The following is a 17641-nucleotide window of genomic DNA, read 5'->3' on the forward strand; positions in this document are numbered from 1 at the left end:
TGCCGCGTGTGTGCTGGTTCATTACGGCAGGGTGCCTAACTTGGGGGCCATTCATGGTTGTAACTGAGTCCCAAGGTTCCGCGTCAATCTACTTTTGACTATGATCAAGTCGAGTCATTTTCAAGTCCTGGTCCAAGTCAGGGAGCAAGGGGCAGGGCCCAGTCATAGTGTTCACTATTAATTGTCAGGTTCAATAACTCTTGAAACCCTTGAGTGATATCGTAGGCCTCATATTCTTATTTTCTCGTATACTTATTTTCATATATGTAACAAGTTTATTCAAACAGATAAGATAAGATTTCTGGCCCATTTTTCAAGTATCGGTCCCAGGGCTGTGGAGTCGGAGTCGGAGTCGGTGGAGTCGGAGTCGGAGTCGGGGTGATTTTCGCTTGATGGAGTCGGAGTCGGAGTCGGAGTCGTGAAAACTGTAATAGCTGGAGTCGGAGTCGGAGTCGGAGTCGGTGGGAAAATACTGACTGGAGTCGGAGTCGGAGTTTCTGAGAATGACTATGATTTCGACTCCGACTCCGACTCCAACTTCTCTATCATAAAAACATTTGCTCTCAAAGAATTTTCAATATAATTTTTATGTACCACCAATCACTGTTATTATTAAGCATACAGATCAGCTGCGGCCAGCCCATGGCACGCAGGCCAAATTTGGCACACGAGAAGGTTAGGGTGTGGCCTGCGAGGTAATTCTCGAAATTATTTATGACATCAGGTACAATTGCAAGGCCAACCAAAATTTGATTAGCATGGCCGTGAAATTTGATGATGACTAAAACAACAGTTCTGAGGCATTGACGTATCCAGGGGTCAGCCACATTGATCCCAGATCTTCGTATACGACCATGAAGTAGAATATTTCATAGCAGATTTATTTGACTTGAAATTTTTCTCGGTACTTCGCATGATTCATTGTCACTAGATTTCTTGCATTCAGTATTTGAGCCCCCTTTTGAAAATTATAAATACATATTCTTCACAGAATTGAGTCCAACTATATTCGCAATTAGGAGATACGGTTTTGCTTGTGCACTCGCAGCGAGATCGTCGACAAAACATTTGCACAAAATGATAGAGGCATGTTCACTGATACCGTCGATTTTGCTATGTTCAAACGTCGAATAATCCTGTCCTTGCCAAATGAGCCCAGTGGTATACAGATGCGACCCCCAATGTATGTTTTAGCGACATATTTATTGATATAGCTATAGCTAGCTAATTCAGTCGTTATCTTGCAAAAAAATTTCGCGCTTCGCGCGACCAGGGCCTGATTGCGCACTGCACAGTTGGATGACATAATGTTGTCAATTTTAGAGCGTAGTAATATAAGTCTTGTTTGCAATGTTTCACAATTCGATTCGCTCCTATCGACGACTAAAAAACGGTTATCAACATTCCCGTTGCCCGCGCAATGGTTCGTAAATCTCAGGTGTCCCTTTCGCCGAAAAAGTTGCCCACCCCTGATATAGATAAAAGACTTGCAAATTACAACTCAGTTGCGGAGGGGAAGAAAATCGCAAGATGCGTTTTCGCGATGCAGTCAAAATTGATGCAATTTTTGGAATTATACCATGATACTGAGACAGAGAAATGCATCGGCTGGTTTTGTAAAATTGTAAAAATATGTAAATATGACCAAGCGATGCTTCCCATTTGACAAAATTAAAAATATTTGTAGTGTAGCTTAGCTGTTTGGGTCGAACAAATGATTAAGAAAGACTGCAAGTCCCAATCCTTGAATACTTGATTAAGTACATGTAGACTAGACAGTAGACATAGGCTATGGTCTTTGACTGGGCCTACTTAACTAAATTCCATTTATGACCAATGTCTATTACTATAGTAGTAAGAGTGTTTGTGCTTGTAATCAGGATAGTGTGTAATGACAAAATTAGTAAGTTCAATTTCTTTATTAGTTGCTGAGTCATACACCAGAGCTTCACTTGGATTTTTTATCTACATTTTTATTATACAGGATTGGATATCTGCCGTATTTGAATGATTCATACATTTCAGGATATTAGAGAGTCCATGTTATAACAACTTGAATAAGGAAGGATATTTAGCAAATCTTTATTTCATGTTAATTAGATGGTGGATAATTCGAGCTGTGCAACAATGAAACAATTCAGCATGCCACAGTTAATCATATGTTTGCATATGTTTAATGGTTGTATGATAGTCATTCAACCGACAATGTGGCATATAATTTTCGAGGTAAATTGGTAATAATGCTGGAGTCGGAGTCGGAGTCGGGAGTCGGAGTCGGTACGTTTAAAGACCCAGGAGTCGGAGTCGGAGTCGGTACGTTTAAAGACTCAGGAGTCGGAGTCGGAGTCGGAGTCGGTATATTGAAAATGTGTGGAGTCGGAGTCGGAGCCGGAGTCGGTGGTAAAATTTACCGACTCCACAGCCCTGATCGGTCCACACACATCAGAATTGCATCAAATCATGTAGTATGTCGAAATAACATCGTGTATCTTCAGGACCCGCAAACAACTAATGACATTATAATTAGGTACAAATTCGACATTATATTCAGTTACCGGGATACAGGTGATATATCGTGTTAAAACAGGCGTGTCGTGCACCGTTTTGCATACTCGATGAGAAATAGCGTACACTCCTGCAGACAAGGTCGGTGTGTGGCGAAATCGATGAGACAATCTCAATACACACACTAGTATTTATCTGGTAGAAGCTGCTTGGTAGTTTTAAAAATGGTCATACATTCCGTTCTAAATGTCGCAATTCTGAGACACTTGGTACGATGTAGGCTACACTCTGGGGGTCACGCTATGATAATATTGAAGTAATGATAACAAAGTCGGGAACGTAAATATCGAACCGTAATAATTCCGCATGCTGCCCAGTGCCCATAGGGATGGGCAGGAACACTCTAACACCCAAAAGGTGATACACGAAAACAGGACCTCTCAGAAGTAGCCTATACCGCGGTAAAAATTAAACCCAAAATTTTAGTCCAACTGATGCTTGACGAGCTAGAACAGGGGTGGGCAAACTTTTGAGCTCGCGGGCCGCATTCGACATCTGAATCCATTCGCGGGCCGCACTATATAAAATTGGGATTATAAACCAAAACGCATTATTGCTATTTGATTATACAGTGAGGACATGGAGATAATATATGTGCTTATGTAAAACAAGCCAAACATTGCTTTGATGAAATCGTACACGCGTCAGAAACATATGGTGGCGAGATTTCATAGGCTGGCGGACCTCAATAACCAATTTTCAAAACTATGGAGATGAAAGTCGGTTGTCCCGATTCTTAGAACAGGATTGAAGTTTAAATATGTGAGCAGCGATCTGTACATAGATTCACTAATTTCACTTTTGGTTCAATTCCAGGACACACAATGCTGACAGCATCATAACCATGTAAGCTTCAAACACGCTTCTACTATGTGTAGATAAAATATAAATACCACAATTCTACGCATACATACAACGAAACTATGTAAGACACGCCCGAATCGTTTTTTATAAGCACTACGCTGAAATAAATATGGAATGGCCAATCTGAAATCCCACTATTTATCCAAATTATGTCAATCTCGTAACAGCTATCCCACTGTGATATTAAGTATTTACGTTAGATCAGTGGTTCTCAAACTTTTCAAGACACGCCCCCCCCCTCCTATGACAGAGAAAGATTTCGCGCCCCCTTATAGTCATATCACAAAACGCAACCAGGTTGCTAGCAAACCTGACGGGTAGTTTGAAGGCATGAAGGTTACGACTGTGGATGAGAGATTTTGAAATATGCAATTCAGACTAAACACAGAGCAATAACTTTGAATTGGAAGTAAATTGCGCGGAGCGCGAAAAATATTTTCAGTTTCGCTCAGTTTCGCGCCCCCTTCATATGCTTTCACGCCCCAAAGGCGGCGTGACCACCAGTTTGAGAGCCACTGTCTTAGAATTATCATGGTGAAATAGACCAAAAAAAAGTTATTCAAGTCCCTGTATTAATTCGATTTTTAGTACGCATTTTATCAATATTTAAAAAAAAAGTTTCTTTAGACTCTCGCGGGCCGCACAAAACGGTGTTGCGGGCCGCATGCGGCCCGCGGGCCGTAGTTTGCCCACCCCTGAGCTAGAATAACCGCAAATGGAGTACAATGAAAGTAGGCACATAGGGACCTGCACTCAACAGAAAAAGCGTTTATTTCCACCCTTCATGAACGGGTGTGAATATACACCCACTTTACATGCGAAACCAGAACCAGCCTCAGACTTATACCGCTGTATAAATCGAGTACAACATGTTAATCCAAATCATGCATGCACCTAGGAACGTAGGATTTATGACCACGATGTAATTGCGAATTGGTTAATATGCTTTCGTGTACCATCCTGTGGGTGTGGGTGTGAACTAAAACTAGCGACTGAACAGTGAACATATGCAAAGAAAGGAAAACGCCGATTTGTAATGATGATTTGGGTCAAATTGATCCTAAATTGAAACACAAAACGAGATGTGATGTTCAGCCGCTCACAAATCAGGTGAAATATTTAATCGACACCCCCACCCAGAACGGGGTTTCTGAATTTTGAGTTGGTTCCGTCTTCGTGTGCCACCTTTTGGGTGTAAATTCACATTCTTTTCGCTAAGAGTGTGAAATCACTGATACGTGGGCCTGACAAGCTAAAACTCGGCTAGACTATTAGATTACTAACCTACGGATACGTGTGACCAGGGGATTTGGCATCCTCACAGCAGCAGTCTCAAAGAACAGGTTTCTCTTGTCCAATTGAATGAAACGTAACTGGGAGCTTATTCTGAAAATACATAAGTTCCGATGAGAGATTTATTCATTCTCATCATAATGCAAGAACAGTCACCGCATCTCTCCACAATGTATTACCAGAGTTAAACACAATAACAGTCGGAGGTCCTCAAAGTAGTCACGAGCTACTAAAGTAGAAGTGGAAGTACTGACATATAATTCCACTCAGGAAGTAGTGTTCTCGAATGAGCATACCAAAACTTCTCACGTTGAATAGTACTTTTTTGGTTTTGGACATCATGAATTCATTATAGCTTACAAGTAGTCATAAGTAGTCATAAATACGCTGTCATTCACTGTCAAATCCTAGAAATGGGCATGGCACGGACGGTGCAGAGAAATGGCTTCGTGCTGCTGTATCCAAGGAGGTATAAATTTTCAACAACACGTGGTAGGAATTCGACCACATCGTGTGGAGGAAGTGATAGTTTTGCTATATTTTTTACCTTTACCCTTTGAGAAAATGTTACTTTATGAGGCCTGTAGTTAAGATTATTACTGATCAGTGATCAGCGTTGCAAAATGTTGTATCAGACAGGCCAACTGTATTAACGCGCTGTGTGTTAATTGAAAATATGGTAGATCGTAAAGATACATCTACATTTAATTTCAATTTCGGTAAGTCGAGGCACCTTGCTATTAACTTCAACTTGTAGACATGTCATCATGCAACATGCATGTCCTCAAAAAATACATAGGATATGTATTGTATCACAGAAATACGAATAAGATGGAAATTGATATTGACCGCTTTTGAAGATTAGGAAGCACTACGTCATCATACACAAGCTAGGCTACAGTTCCAAATGTTTTGTCAGCGAAAGCATGAGAATCTGCAATTTTTAAGTCCTTATCGTCGCTCTTGAGAATATGGAAAGAACATGTTGACTATGTAGGCATCAAAATACTTCTTGTCGGCACATGGCACACAAAAGACCGATGATGGTGATAGTCCAGACTCCCGACTAAGCACTAGCCAGGACATGCAAAATATTCTCGAACGCGATATGAGTATCTTGGCTCCATGTCCCCGTTTGTTAACTAAGATAATCATGTTTGCGTTGACAAGTAATCATACATGTCAGGTCTTGGTGAAACTTGACGAAACCTGTTCATACTCGACCCCAAGTAGAGTAATTAAAGTGAAGAGTATAAAGCTGACTGCTGGTGCGTTCTGATAGCCAATATGGAAGGAGTGATGTAGTCCAAGCTAACCTGCGGGATCCTGGCGACCCCGGATCTTATCTCCGGGTTAGGTTACTCAATTATCCAGCACGGTGCATAAAATAGTCATTCGAGTATAAAGAAACATTTCCTGGATAGCAGCAGCCTAGTAGACTACATCTAATTAACATTGTTCCCATTTCAAACTCGAAACTTCGTCCATTTGAAATGCCGTTCCATCTCCAATATTTCACAGCTTATTTGCAATTCAGGAATTCGTATTTTTAGTTTTTAGTTGGTTGTGTCTAATAGCCAGTCAACAGTTCTAGTTCTAGTTCTAGTTTGAAAATCCAGTAGTTTCTGCTATACATTGTACAAGTCTGATCCCATTCAATAAAGATGTGCTATAGCATGTGAACATTGCGTAGATATACGATCTATACGTTTATTGTGAGCTTCCAATTAACTTAGCTTGATAGCTTGATGCGTGGTAGCCGGTAGGCGATCATCGACTTAAACTAGGCTAGTATCCAATATCCATCCCTCGCACTTGACGCAGTTGGTTATACAATGGACCAGTGTCACGACACCAATGGTAGTGGTTCGAATCCCTTTTTGGACCTGCCTCTATGTGTCGGAGGTTTATCTGGGCTCCTCATCGCTGACTTCACTGCATATGCAGTGTCGTACTCAAAGCCCAGATGAATCAAGCTAGCTTACGAAAATCGCCTGCAACAGACACTGACGAGGACGCGCGCGAGAGGGAGTGAAAGATGTGGGTGAGATGAGAAAGCGACTGGAAGTCGTCCGAATAAATCGTGTACCACAAGCAAAGAGATCAAGTAAAGGACAATATTCATGATCGAGCGCAAATGACCTTATCGACAATAAGCGCCACAAATTGTTCAATAAAAACAAAATGAAATATGACATATTTTAATAAGGTTGTGATAGTTACGATATTTATGTAACATAGGGTGACCATACGTACTGCTTTAGGAGGATTTGTCCTCCTTTTTCAGGTTTTTGAAAATGTCCTCCTTTTTGAGATTTTGTCCTCTTTTTGAGGAATTTTGGTCAAATTCATAGCAAAATTCGACTGAGTTACCGCAAATCAGCATCGAAGTAACGTTCCGACGGGTATTTTGGTCGCTGAGCGAGAAAGATGACCTTTTTTTAATCAACCGACTGCTAAGTGGAAAAAATTTATTTGCCATTTTTTCAGTATTTTCCATCGGTATTCTAAGTTTGAAAAGTTGGAAAAAGTGTGTCCTCCTTTCCCGGTTCCAAAATATGGTAACCCTAATGTAACACAAATTCCGGACGCTTTTAGCGTCCACTAGAGAATTTCAAAATGAGGTGTGAGCACATGGTCGATCATTGTGACGTCCCACTAGCAAAGCTTTGCCTATCGACTAGAGGTGGTCACGATCCGGTTCAGGAGTAGGCTACGTGGTTGTGTAAGTTGTAACTAGGGCCGAAGCCACATTTTTTCAGCCCTTCTCCTATGCAAAATAAACACTGATCTTGGGCCCACCGTAGGGTAATCTATGGAGCTTCTGGGGGCTTACTGTATGCATCCGGTTTCTATATGCATCTGTTCGTTAAATGATTTGAGTGAATTATGTCCATAATATTGGTTCTTCCATATATTACTATATAATTTGATTCTCTTTACACTCACATAATCAGAGTTAGCGGTAGAGCTGGTGGAGGATTATGACTTCGAAAATGTAAGGAGCTTAATTGTAAATCGTTAAGTCTTGTTCATGTCACACCGATAAGATTATTTAGCAGCATAATGCCTGTGCGCACTGCACCACTGAGCTATTACGCACATCCGGTGGTTTCCAACCTTTTATGGTCGCGACTTCATTTCCAATTTGAAAATGTTCCGTGGTTCAGCTCATAATTTGATAAGCTGATTACCTACTAATTATAGGTCGGCACATTTGCCCAGACCTACCCAGGGCCTATTTTCGAAGCTGACTACGTTCAACATCTTCGCGAACCCCAGAATAAAGGCAAACTACCCCTCGGTTTAGAATCACTACATTTGAATAAAGCATCCAAACAGCCTGAACCGACTCTATGAATATACTATTTTCTTGCCATTGTGATTACAATTAGACTTTCACTCTAAATTTCATTGGCGTTTATGAGACGGAAAACAAAACGCCAAAAGTGAGTCGATTTTTACCGCCTGATTGCGTTTCGTATTGCGTGTCACGCTTTTTTGCGTTTTAGGTAACGCTGTCGTGTTGAATATTGCCACAGAGCTCGAAATGAAAACAACTAACCCTGACGTGTTCCAAAATGACGCAAAACTTGAGATAAAAACGAATTTTATTGCAAAAAGCACCAACTCATTTGAAACATGGGTGCAACGTGCAATGCCATTACAAACGTTACGCGGACATATGATGAGCAAGCGACATAATAGGAAACGACACCTGACATGAGGGATTCAAACACTTGAGCATGTAGGTTAAGGCTTGTGTTTGGTAAGTGTTAGATTTAGGATAATTTTCGAATCATTAGGACACCTGCTCAAGTGCTGCTTGCTAGGCTGTCATTCTACAATGCATCTATGCTCGAATGTTAGGCAACATTGCCATTATTACAAACCCTACAGCCAGAGTCGGACAACTAGAAAATTTTCAACTTTTTGAGATTAGTTTCGAATTATGCATACACAGCTTTTTTCAATACTAGACAACAATTAAAATTAGAACTAGTTTTTTTCAAACAGTTGGAATTATAGCTAGTATTTCTGAATAGGACTAGAATTAAAATTATATCTACTACTGTTTTTCGAAATGTTGGATTTGAAGAGGCATTATTTATAAAGACTTTTTTTCTTCAAATTAGATTATAATTATAATTACTTAATTAGTGTAAAACTTTAAAACTCAGTCAAGATCAGTACACATCAAGTCAGATTTTATTCTCCTAAGCATTAGAATGGAAAATGTCTGTCTCAGAAAGCTGGTTTCGAACTATACAGCTCTTCTCCTACAGCAATTTCAGGTAAACCAGAAATTAGTTCAAATATAATTATAATTAGAGCTGAGAAGCATTTCCAAAATTGGATTAGAATTGAAATTGGAGCAGAGAAAGATTTCACTCCGTTTAGTATAATTTCTAGAATTATATAGTTGTCCAAGTCTGTCTATACCATTGGATAATCTGAATTCTCACAAACAGGCCTCACGGTATTTTTTTTCAAATTCGACGTACGTTGCCGATTTGAAAAAGTCGTTTTTTTCGTCTCCGATAAGTGTCTTTTGAATCAATCCGAGGATCATAAATGATTTTGGATATTTAAGGTCCCAGGCATAGTAACAAGACATCAGGTCAATGACCATGCCTGGGATTCCTTGATCTTTTGTGCAGGGTATCATCCACCAACACCTATCCCTGATGAACTCCCGACTCATGGATGGCGATAAGTAGGTGCGATGGGTCCAGTTTTAGGCATTCAACTTTAACATCACGTGCCTGAAACAATAAGAATGTATGAGTCATTCAATATTGCGTTTAATATTATCTGTTGTCAAAATATCAAATCATGACCACCATTACCAAACTAGATTGCTGAGAGACTGGCTAATAAGAATAGAACTTGGAGATCTGACTTATTTACACACAGTTAACACTAATTGATGGCACGCTAAGAGTAACATCAGTAACGAAATACTTTCACTTTTTCTGTATACTCAAGAAGGTTCTGCCTTGGGCATTAGTCACAAAGATGCACCTTGCAATTGAAAAGGTCGGTGAAATTTACGGCATTTCCTCCATTCTACTGTTGTAGCATGGCTGACTACTTGGACCACCTCTGGACAGCCCTCTCACCCACAATACTCAGCAAGATGTCATGGCTCAAAATTTTTAACCTATAATTACCTGCTGTACTGCAATAGCGAGCAACTTTGATGTTGATTTTAAGCGCTTATCCGTCAATTCTTTTTGGAGAAATAGGAGACCTTTCACCTCTTTACTTTCATCTTCTTCCTGGAAAATATCATTTTAATAATGTTATGATTAGGTCACGTGCATATCTCCATGTATCTTAATGGATAACTTGGTTGATACAATTGTAATAAGTGGAAATATTAGCTACGGTTTTCTTGACTTGATCTAAATCAGAGGATCACAAACTTTTTAGACCAGCGATTCCCAACTGCGACTCTCAGAGCCGTATGCAGCTCACATTAACTTTACTTCTACTGCTGATAGACTTCTTCAGATATTTGTCGGCGACGAGCTCTTGCACATATTACTAGCGTCGAGATAAAAGCTAATGGCGAAGCGTAAATGGCAGTAAGTTTGATACTACTCCGCGTATATTACCTGGCAAACTTTTTGATGTGTAATTATGAAGAGCTACAATGTAATTCCATGGGTGGAAAAGAGGCAAATTATACCGATTCCATCCATATAGCTGGGTTTAAATCAGGTTAGTTTAACAGAGGGTTGTAATGACTCTAGTCCGATTCGAGTTACAATTTTCTGATGACTCGAGTCATTTTCTCAAAATACGGAAATGACCCGACTTGAGTCAATCTGTGTATCTTGACTTGGACTCGAGTCATTGCACATGACTCGAACCAGGTCACATGACTCGAGACTTAACCGGTCAAGACTTCATTGTAATTTCGAAGAATAGTAAAGTAACTACACTATTCGGGTTTTGTCTATTGGTACTGGTACTTGAAAATGTGACTAGAATGTGCTAAAAGTGGGGAAAATTAGTATGTTATAAATGCGAACCATTCGATATCAACAAACAGGTATAAAAATTGGGTTTAACAAGACCTCAACTGGAAACTCAGCAGTCAAAACAATGACTTGGACTCAGACTAGAGTCATAATACCATGACTCGGACTCGACCCTCTGCTCGATGACTTGAACTTGACTCGGTGGTGAATTGAAAATGACTCGACAGTAGGTAGGTGAATGATAATTGATCTAGTATACGGTACTGACCGTTTCTCCAGACATTGCACCGATCATTGTATCCACGGTGGAAAGCATAGTGCGGTAGCGCTGTATGATTTCTGCTGTCGAGCACGATGTCAAAAGCTCGAATTCTTCTCGGATCTGAACATTGAAAAAGGGCATTACAATGTTATCATCAGTTATCACTCGGGCAAGTTTTTGCAACTTTTGCAACTTTTTTACAGCTTCCGACAGTTTCGCAGATACTCATAATCTACGTACCATGGTATTTCAAGCTGTTTGGAGAGATTTTATAGTGCAACTTTTCTCTATTTTTATTGCCAATTTTTACTGAACTTTTATCAAATATTGCGTAAAAATGTAAAGGAGTGATTTAGTAACCATGCTATAAACTATTTTTAGTATTGTTCTACTCCCTTGGGTTTGCATAACGAAGAGCCATATGATAGGTTAGCTGCATCTCAGTGTTATCTATGACACAATGGAGAGAAGTTCAACTCCCCCTGCCAAGCACAACGTTGCCCAAATAATATGTAAATAGATTGCTTTATTTATTCTGTCGTTTAAATTTGAAATAGTTTTCCAATTTCACGAACGCCCAGGCGAGACCGCTGAAAATTACATTTCCACTGGGTCCACTTCTTCTGGTATTCCCGCATTGCATAATTTTCTTGCTGTGTGCCGGGATAAAATGTAATTTTGGCGGTTTCGTCAGACCGCCAAATGGCGAAATAACAAATTTGACAGCTGAGCAGGAACTAGGTTTTACAACTGACCCTTTCGAGTATCTCGTACCTTAATAATCCAACAAAAATTTTATATGCAACTTTTTACTGCAACTTTTGTCAAAATTAAATGCAACTTTCTCGCGATTTTAGTGCAACAAAAACTTGCCCTAGTTATCACGTAATCACTGAAAATGAGAGTAAATTGAGCACATTTTTTCCAAGAGTTAACATACTTACTAGTTTCACATTGAAAAGATATGGAAATTTCCTTAGTATTTCTCGCACACTTTGTGTTGTCATTTCTGCCAATACATCGCGGCGCGAGTCATGCAATTTTCGAAACAGAACGCTGACCTTTGCCCAGTCCGGAGTATGTTTTGTATACTCTTTCATCAGACTTGCTTCGTTCCCAAACTCTGTTTGGTCAACGCCTTGAGGAAATATGACCCAAGGGTTACGAAAACAAGGAACTGATTGAGACCATGATAAATGCTACCTTCGATTGTGTATAATGGTATCTTGATCGTTTTCTTTTTCCTGTGACGAATGTTTCGTATCTTTTGTGAGAGTTTTTTCGAGAAATGTGTCTGTAATTGAGAAACTCGTTGAATGATTATAGGTCGAGAAACTTGTAATATACACTTACCCAGTGATTAGGCCCAATAAATTGCAGGCATGTATACTTTTGACAAAGCAGTCTCGAGAATTCGGAATATTCTCCTTTGGATGTCATATCACCTTGTGATAAGACATGGTATGCACACTCCTCCACAACAGCATTTATACAATGGACAACTCTTCCATGTTGCAATGCGCATGCAACATGGGCACTGAATTTGGGTAATGTCATTTTCTTGCTGGTAGTTGCGATTCCGGGTTCACTACTTTCTGGATTTGTTTGAACTTCTTCCGCCTAAAATGTGATAGTACTCAATTTATGCGAGCATTCTATGGAATATAGTTCTGCAAATGTTCGCACCGAAACGCAAGTACTTGATGTAGGCAAGACAGGCGAGTCCTCCGTACTAACTTCTCTTTCCATCTGAGTGAGTTTACTTTTCTGTAAAATATACTTCCATGTAAAGGTGAATGCAATAATTACTTTAATAAGTTCTACACACATCAATAGCTTGTGATCGAGAAGTTATTGGATGTTCAAAATCACTATTTGGAGCATGAACATGAGATACTACATTGATCTCGCTGTGTTCGATAGACGTCAACCACTTCTGCAAGACAAGATTAGACGATAAATATCACTCACTTTCTACAATGGAAAACTCGTAGCTATGAATATGGAAACAATATACTCACATCTCTCAGGCTCATCAAACGACGCATGACACCCACTTTGAAATTCATTTTAATAAAATCATCATCCACCAGTAATCCAAAAGCCGAGCTACATACTTCATTTTCTGAAAGAAAATATATACTGTTTAGTCCCAAACGTATGAAATAATAATCACATCACTAGCTTTAACAGGACAAGCTTCAAAAGCACCACACCTGATCAACATTCTTGCTAATAATATACTGTGTGTCACCAATTTGGTGACTGATTTGTGGCCATGGATAGGTGAACTCAGAAAATTTGCAGAACTCAACAGCATCACTACTTTCTACGGCAAATGCATTGAATTTGGACTCGAAATGCAATACATTGAAGCGGCGGTATATGCAAAATATACTCCCCGATGTTTGTATAAACGCAATTGAATTCGAGTAGCTGTTTTGACAAGAACCTAGACCAGTCTTTACAATACATTACACCAGAACAGCACATGACTTCATTTTTATGACAGAACAAAATAAAAATATAAAGATTTACATGGTGGTAGGAACCTTGAATCACAGGCTGAGAATTCTTGATGGATATATACTTGGATGCAGAACAAGAAATTACACAAATATTTTCGGCATTATCGTTACACTTCTCGTAAAATGTATACATAAGTATGCACGTTGATGCAAGTATCATATGATGCAACGTTACCGGTACAACACAAAATTAAAGAACAGTTGTAGGCTGTACCATCTGTATCTAAAGCGTACAATCCACCAAGAAACATTGCTGCACGTTAGCAAATAATAGTCGAGCTGTTTACATGTAAAATGGCGCTATTTGGCATAACCTTATCAAAGAGAACCTACCTTAATAGCTTTCTATGATTTGCGTGATCGATATACTTAACACTTACCGTTCAATAAGTCGGATGTGTCTCTGCTCTATACCGTGTCCTAGCAGAAAATCGGCCAATTTTAAATCCATGGCGTCCAACTACGAATAACTCTAGCAGCCCGCTTCACTCAACGGAAAATTCTGTGAACGTTCTCACTCTTCTCGCGATTGTCACACCATCGAGCGTGCGATACCACATCGTTTGTGACGTAATATTACGAGAAGAGGAAAATGAGGAATGAGCTCGATTTATCTCACCTTTATGTCACTCACGCGAAAACAGACGTCGCTCTCTCGCTATGCCGGTGTTTACTTCACATTCACGCATCTCGAGAGATGGAAAAAAGTCATATTGTGTTTTAATGTAACGCTTGGAATTTAGAGTGTATTTGTGCAAATGAATGTTTTTTTTAATTCATTTATGATCGCAATTTTTGCGAAGGTGGTAGTCCCCATATTAAAACTAATAGGCCTATATGTGTTACTAAATCGCGGGTGACGCGAAAAAATTTCATGGAGCGTAAATCTGCCCAAAAATAATAATGTTTATGTTGATTTATGAAAAAAATGATGAGCTTACTTCAAATTTCTGGATATTTAGGCATATATTAGAAATTCCTCCCGGACGCAGTTTTAACAGTGAAATTCCGGACATGTCCGGGAAATTCCGGACGTATGGCAACCCTATGATAGTACATGTAGGACTGCAATTAAGGTTGAGTAAGGGGAGTTAATATTGGCCTTTTTATTCTACATTCAGTTCATATTGGACACCAACTAAGTCGCCATGAAGGCGTGTTATTTTGTGATTACGATAATTTTGTTGCTCCGCTCTGGACCTTGCTTCGGCTATTACAAGGTAACCATGCATCCGCTATGACAATAACGGTGATATTTTATACATAATGGTTTCTTGAATTCAAGTAAAGTATAACATTTGAGCATTGTATGTCGTTTATAGTGTAGGCCTACCTGTACAATGTACTGTACATACATTAAATATTGAACGTTAATATTCAAATATAGATGGTCATGTCTATAACATAAAAGGACAGTGTCGGACACATATATGTTTTTCACTCATTTTAATTTTTAACGCAGGGCTCGAAGTTTATGAATCGCCTTCACCCAAAAGCCTCAACGAGCTCAGTTTTTACTGACAGTAAGTAGCTGGAAAAATTTATATCAACTCAATTTCTGGTCGTCCTTCCGTTTATTATTTTAAATTATAGACTAAATCGTTCATTACAGGATCGTGGTTGTGGGTGATCACTTAGAGATGCTCTACGGGTCCATAGAGGGTTAATAATTGATAATAGCAAAAAACTAATGGAGTTTACAGGGCCAGCGCTACAAAATAGCCGAAATCAATAAAAATGTCAAGCAAATCAAAAATTTATTCCGATTTTCTTAGGTAATGTTAATTCACACGCTGAGGACACACGCTGTGTAGGCTACGATGCGATGCAGTACAGTCGCAATGCGAAATAATGAACAAATATGTTACTGTCGAAACGATCAGACACGGTCTCTAATACTAACCTAACACCGTAGGTTAGTAATCTATAACCACTCAATCAAAAATCCATTACCTCGGCCTGATGCCCGCTGTAGCATTGTTCGATTTTGATCTTTCGGCTTTCTATTTAGACGCTTTTCCTTGATCTTTTCATTCGCTTTTCACTCGTCTTTCACTGAGGATTTTGCTGGACTGTTTTTGTAAAGACCCCGTAAGATCAGCGACATACAGAAATCGCGTTGATGGTGGTGGATTTACTAATATCGCCAATATATACTCAAAAACTAAAATGATACAGATGTCGCCCCCTAAATCTAGTAGAAAACTGTATGCGTATATGCTTGAAGCTAAAAACTGGAACAGTTACGATTTCTTTCGCGATGCGAATGTAGCCTACTTGCTCTGGCTTTGCGAAAAACGATGAAAACATTTTGATTTTCAGATTGCCCGCAGACTTCCTTCGAGTTCCCCAATTCCAAGCAAACCACCGACTACATACGGGTTAAGACGCGTATTCCAGACCTGCCGAAATTCACCGTCTGTGGCTGGTACAACAGATATGAAGCTGCAGATCAAGACAGCCTCATATCTTACTCTGCGGCTGGTGGAGCAAATACTTTTACATTTATTGTAATCAATGCGAATCGCGCAGATGTTCAATTGAATAATCACATTATCGCAGAAAATTTATCACTAAAAACAAATAGAGAATATCATATTTGCATCGTAACATACGCGGAATCCTCGGCTAAATCCTTTCTCTACGTCGATGGCGAGCTGATGGATGTATATAATGGTAACAATGCGTGGGCCGTAAAAGGAGGGGGAGTTTTCATTTTAGGACAAGAGCAAGATGGAAGGGGTGGACGCTTTGATCCTAATCAATCTGTAAGAGGTACAATATCCAACTTTATGCTCTGGACCAGGGCGTTAAGTGAAGAGGACATTGTGAAGATGTACCAAAATCGATGCACATGCCCAACAGATTACCTCTTCACTTTGGAGGATAATAACATTGAGCTCTTTGGCGGCGTTTCGGCAATCCAACCTCGCACATGCAATTAAAAGTCTATCATTAGACTTCATTAGTGGCGCCAATATTGAATACTGTTTGCAATTGTGCACAACAAATTATACAATCCTTTCCACTAATTACTGCTAGCAATAACTGATTCATTATGGTAGTAGCTCTGTTAAGACATTGTGCAAATCAAACTATATAGTCTATTTTTCATGAAAGGTAAATTCTTTAACACGTCGACATACATGGCTTACTATACATGGTTCGATCAGTATTGGATTTCTGTGAACATGTAAAATTTGTGTTGGAATAAATATATATATATATGACGTGTTGCATTTAAAACAAAAATATATTTGAAACAAACAAGTTTAAAACAAGGCCCTTGTTTAGTCATATAGATTTACAAGAGAATCTCGTTTCAGAAGAAGCGTTAGGATTGTTTCTTGGACTTCGAGGAAATGAATCACTGTATTTGGACCGGAAAGGGAGTTTGATGGGTATTCCACAACTTTGTTACAAAGAGTGAGGGAGAGAGAACATGGATAGTCGAGGAAGTGTACCTAGACTGCTTGAAGTTGTCTCAGAAATCTCTAGTTCTGATCTTCGAATTTAGGTCATTCGATTGATACGAGCTCGTCCAAAGACGACACATTCAACTTAGTTAGTCATGTACTATGACATCAAACTGAAGAAGGAGGGTCACATCAACAAGATACGTTATAGCGAAAATCAGTTCAAAGGTTGTTTCCCCGTGAAGGCGAGACCCGAGCCGTGATAGCTCAAACCAAAATTCATAATCGGGGAGGAATCTCGAAGGAGCCCAAACTTATTTCGTGAATTATCATAAATCCGATTTTTTTTGTGGAGAGATATTCTATTTTTCCTAACGCTATTTTGTATCAGTATATTTAATGATTGTAATAAGTATACTCCCTCATAAAAGATATAATATTAAAAACAGAATAATTCCCACATATGAGTCCAATTGTACTCGCAAAATTGAGAGAACTGTATATTCTATTATGGCTTGAGGCAAATGGGATGCTTTGTTGTAGGGGTTTACAACCTGCTTGTCCGGGACTATAATCCACTGGAATTTCGGCGCATATGAATAGCCTTCACAGTGTGGCATGAACATGGCTTGGGCTGCACAGTGCACACGTACAATTATACTTACCCTAATCCTCATCGCCGACCGCACTGCGATTGCAGTGACTTAAAAAGCCCAGAAAGTA

The 17641-nt window shown here is 39.4% G+C and overlaps 2 protein-coding genes across 4 annotated transcripts; one reads left to right on the forward strand and one right to left on the reverse strand.

Annotated features, from left to right (window-relative positions):
• Window positions 1–8315: 8315 nt before the first annotated feature.
• Window positions 8316–14249, reverse strand: LOC145450588 (uncharacterized). Of its 3 annotated transcripts, none has more exons than XM_080329106.1 (10): window positions 13883–14249; window positions 12996–13099; window positions 12803–12910; window positions 12661–12741; window positions 12328–12594; window positions 12178–12268; window positions 12036–12112; window positions 10981–11094; window positions 9897–10004; window positions 8316–9488 (listed from the first exon to the last, which is right to left on the reverse strand). In XM_080329106.1, the coding sequence occupies exons 2-10, from the start codon at window positions 13041–13043 to the stop codon at window positions 9402–9404; spliced, it is 981 nt and encodes a 326-aa protein (XP_080185232.1). In that variant the 5' UTR covers window positions 13044–13099; window positions 13883–14249; the 3' UTR covers window positions 8316–9401. The 3 variants fall into 3 exon arrangements, with proteins under 3 accessions (XP_080185232.1, XP_080185230.1, XP_080185231.1); XM_080329104.1 differs by having other exon boundaries at window positions 11919–12112; XM_080329105.1 differs by lacking the exon at window positions 12803–12910 and having other exon boundaries at window positions 11919–12112.
• A 231-nt stretch (window positions 14250–14480) lies between these two features.
• On the forward strand, window positions 14481–16783 carry LOC145450480 (neuronal pentraxin-2-like). Its single transcript, XM_080328999.1, has 3 exons — window positions 14481–14722; window positions 14965–15025; window positions 15825–16783. Exons 1-3 carry the CDS (start codon window positions 14651–14653, stop codon window positions 16445–16447), a joined length of 756 nt encoding a protein of 251 aa, XP_080185125.1. The 5' UTR covers window positions 14481–14650; the 3' UTR covers window positions 16448–16783.
• The last annotated feature ends 858 nt before the right edge of the window (window positions 16784–17641 follow it).

Source organism: Botryllus schlosseri, chromosome 11 (assembly GCF_051294905.1).
Source record: "Botryllus schlosseri isolate E-star chromosome 11, Bs_hap1, whole genome shotgun sequence".
Classification (NCBI taxonomy): Eukaryota; Metazoa; Chordata; class Ascidiacea; order Stolidobranchia; family Styelidae; genus Botryllus; species Botryllus schlosseri.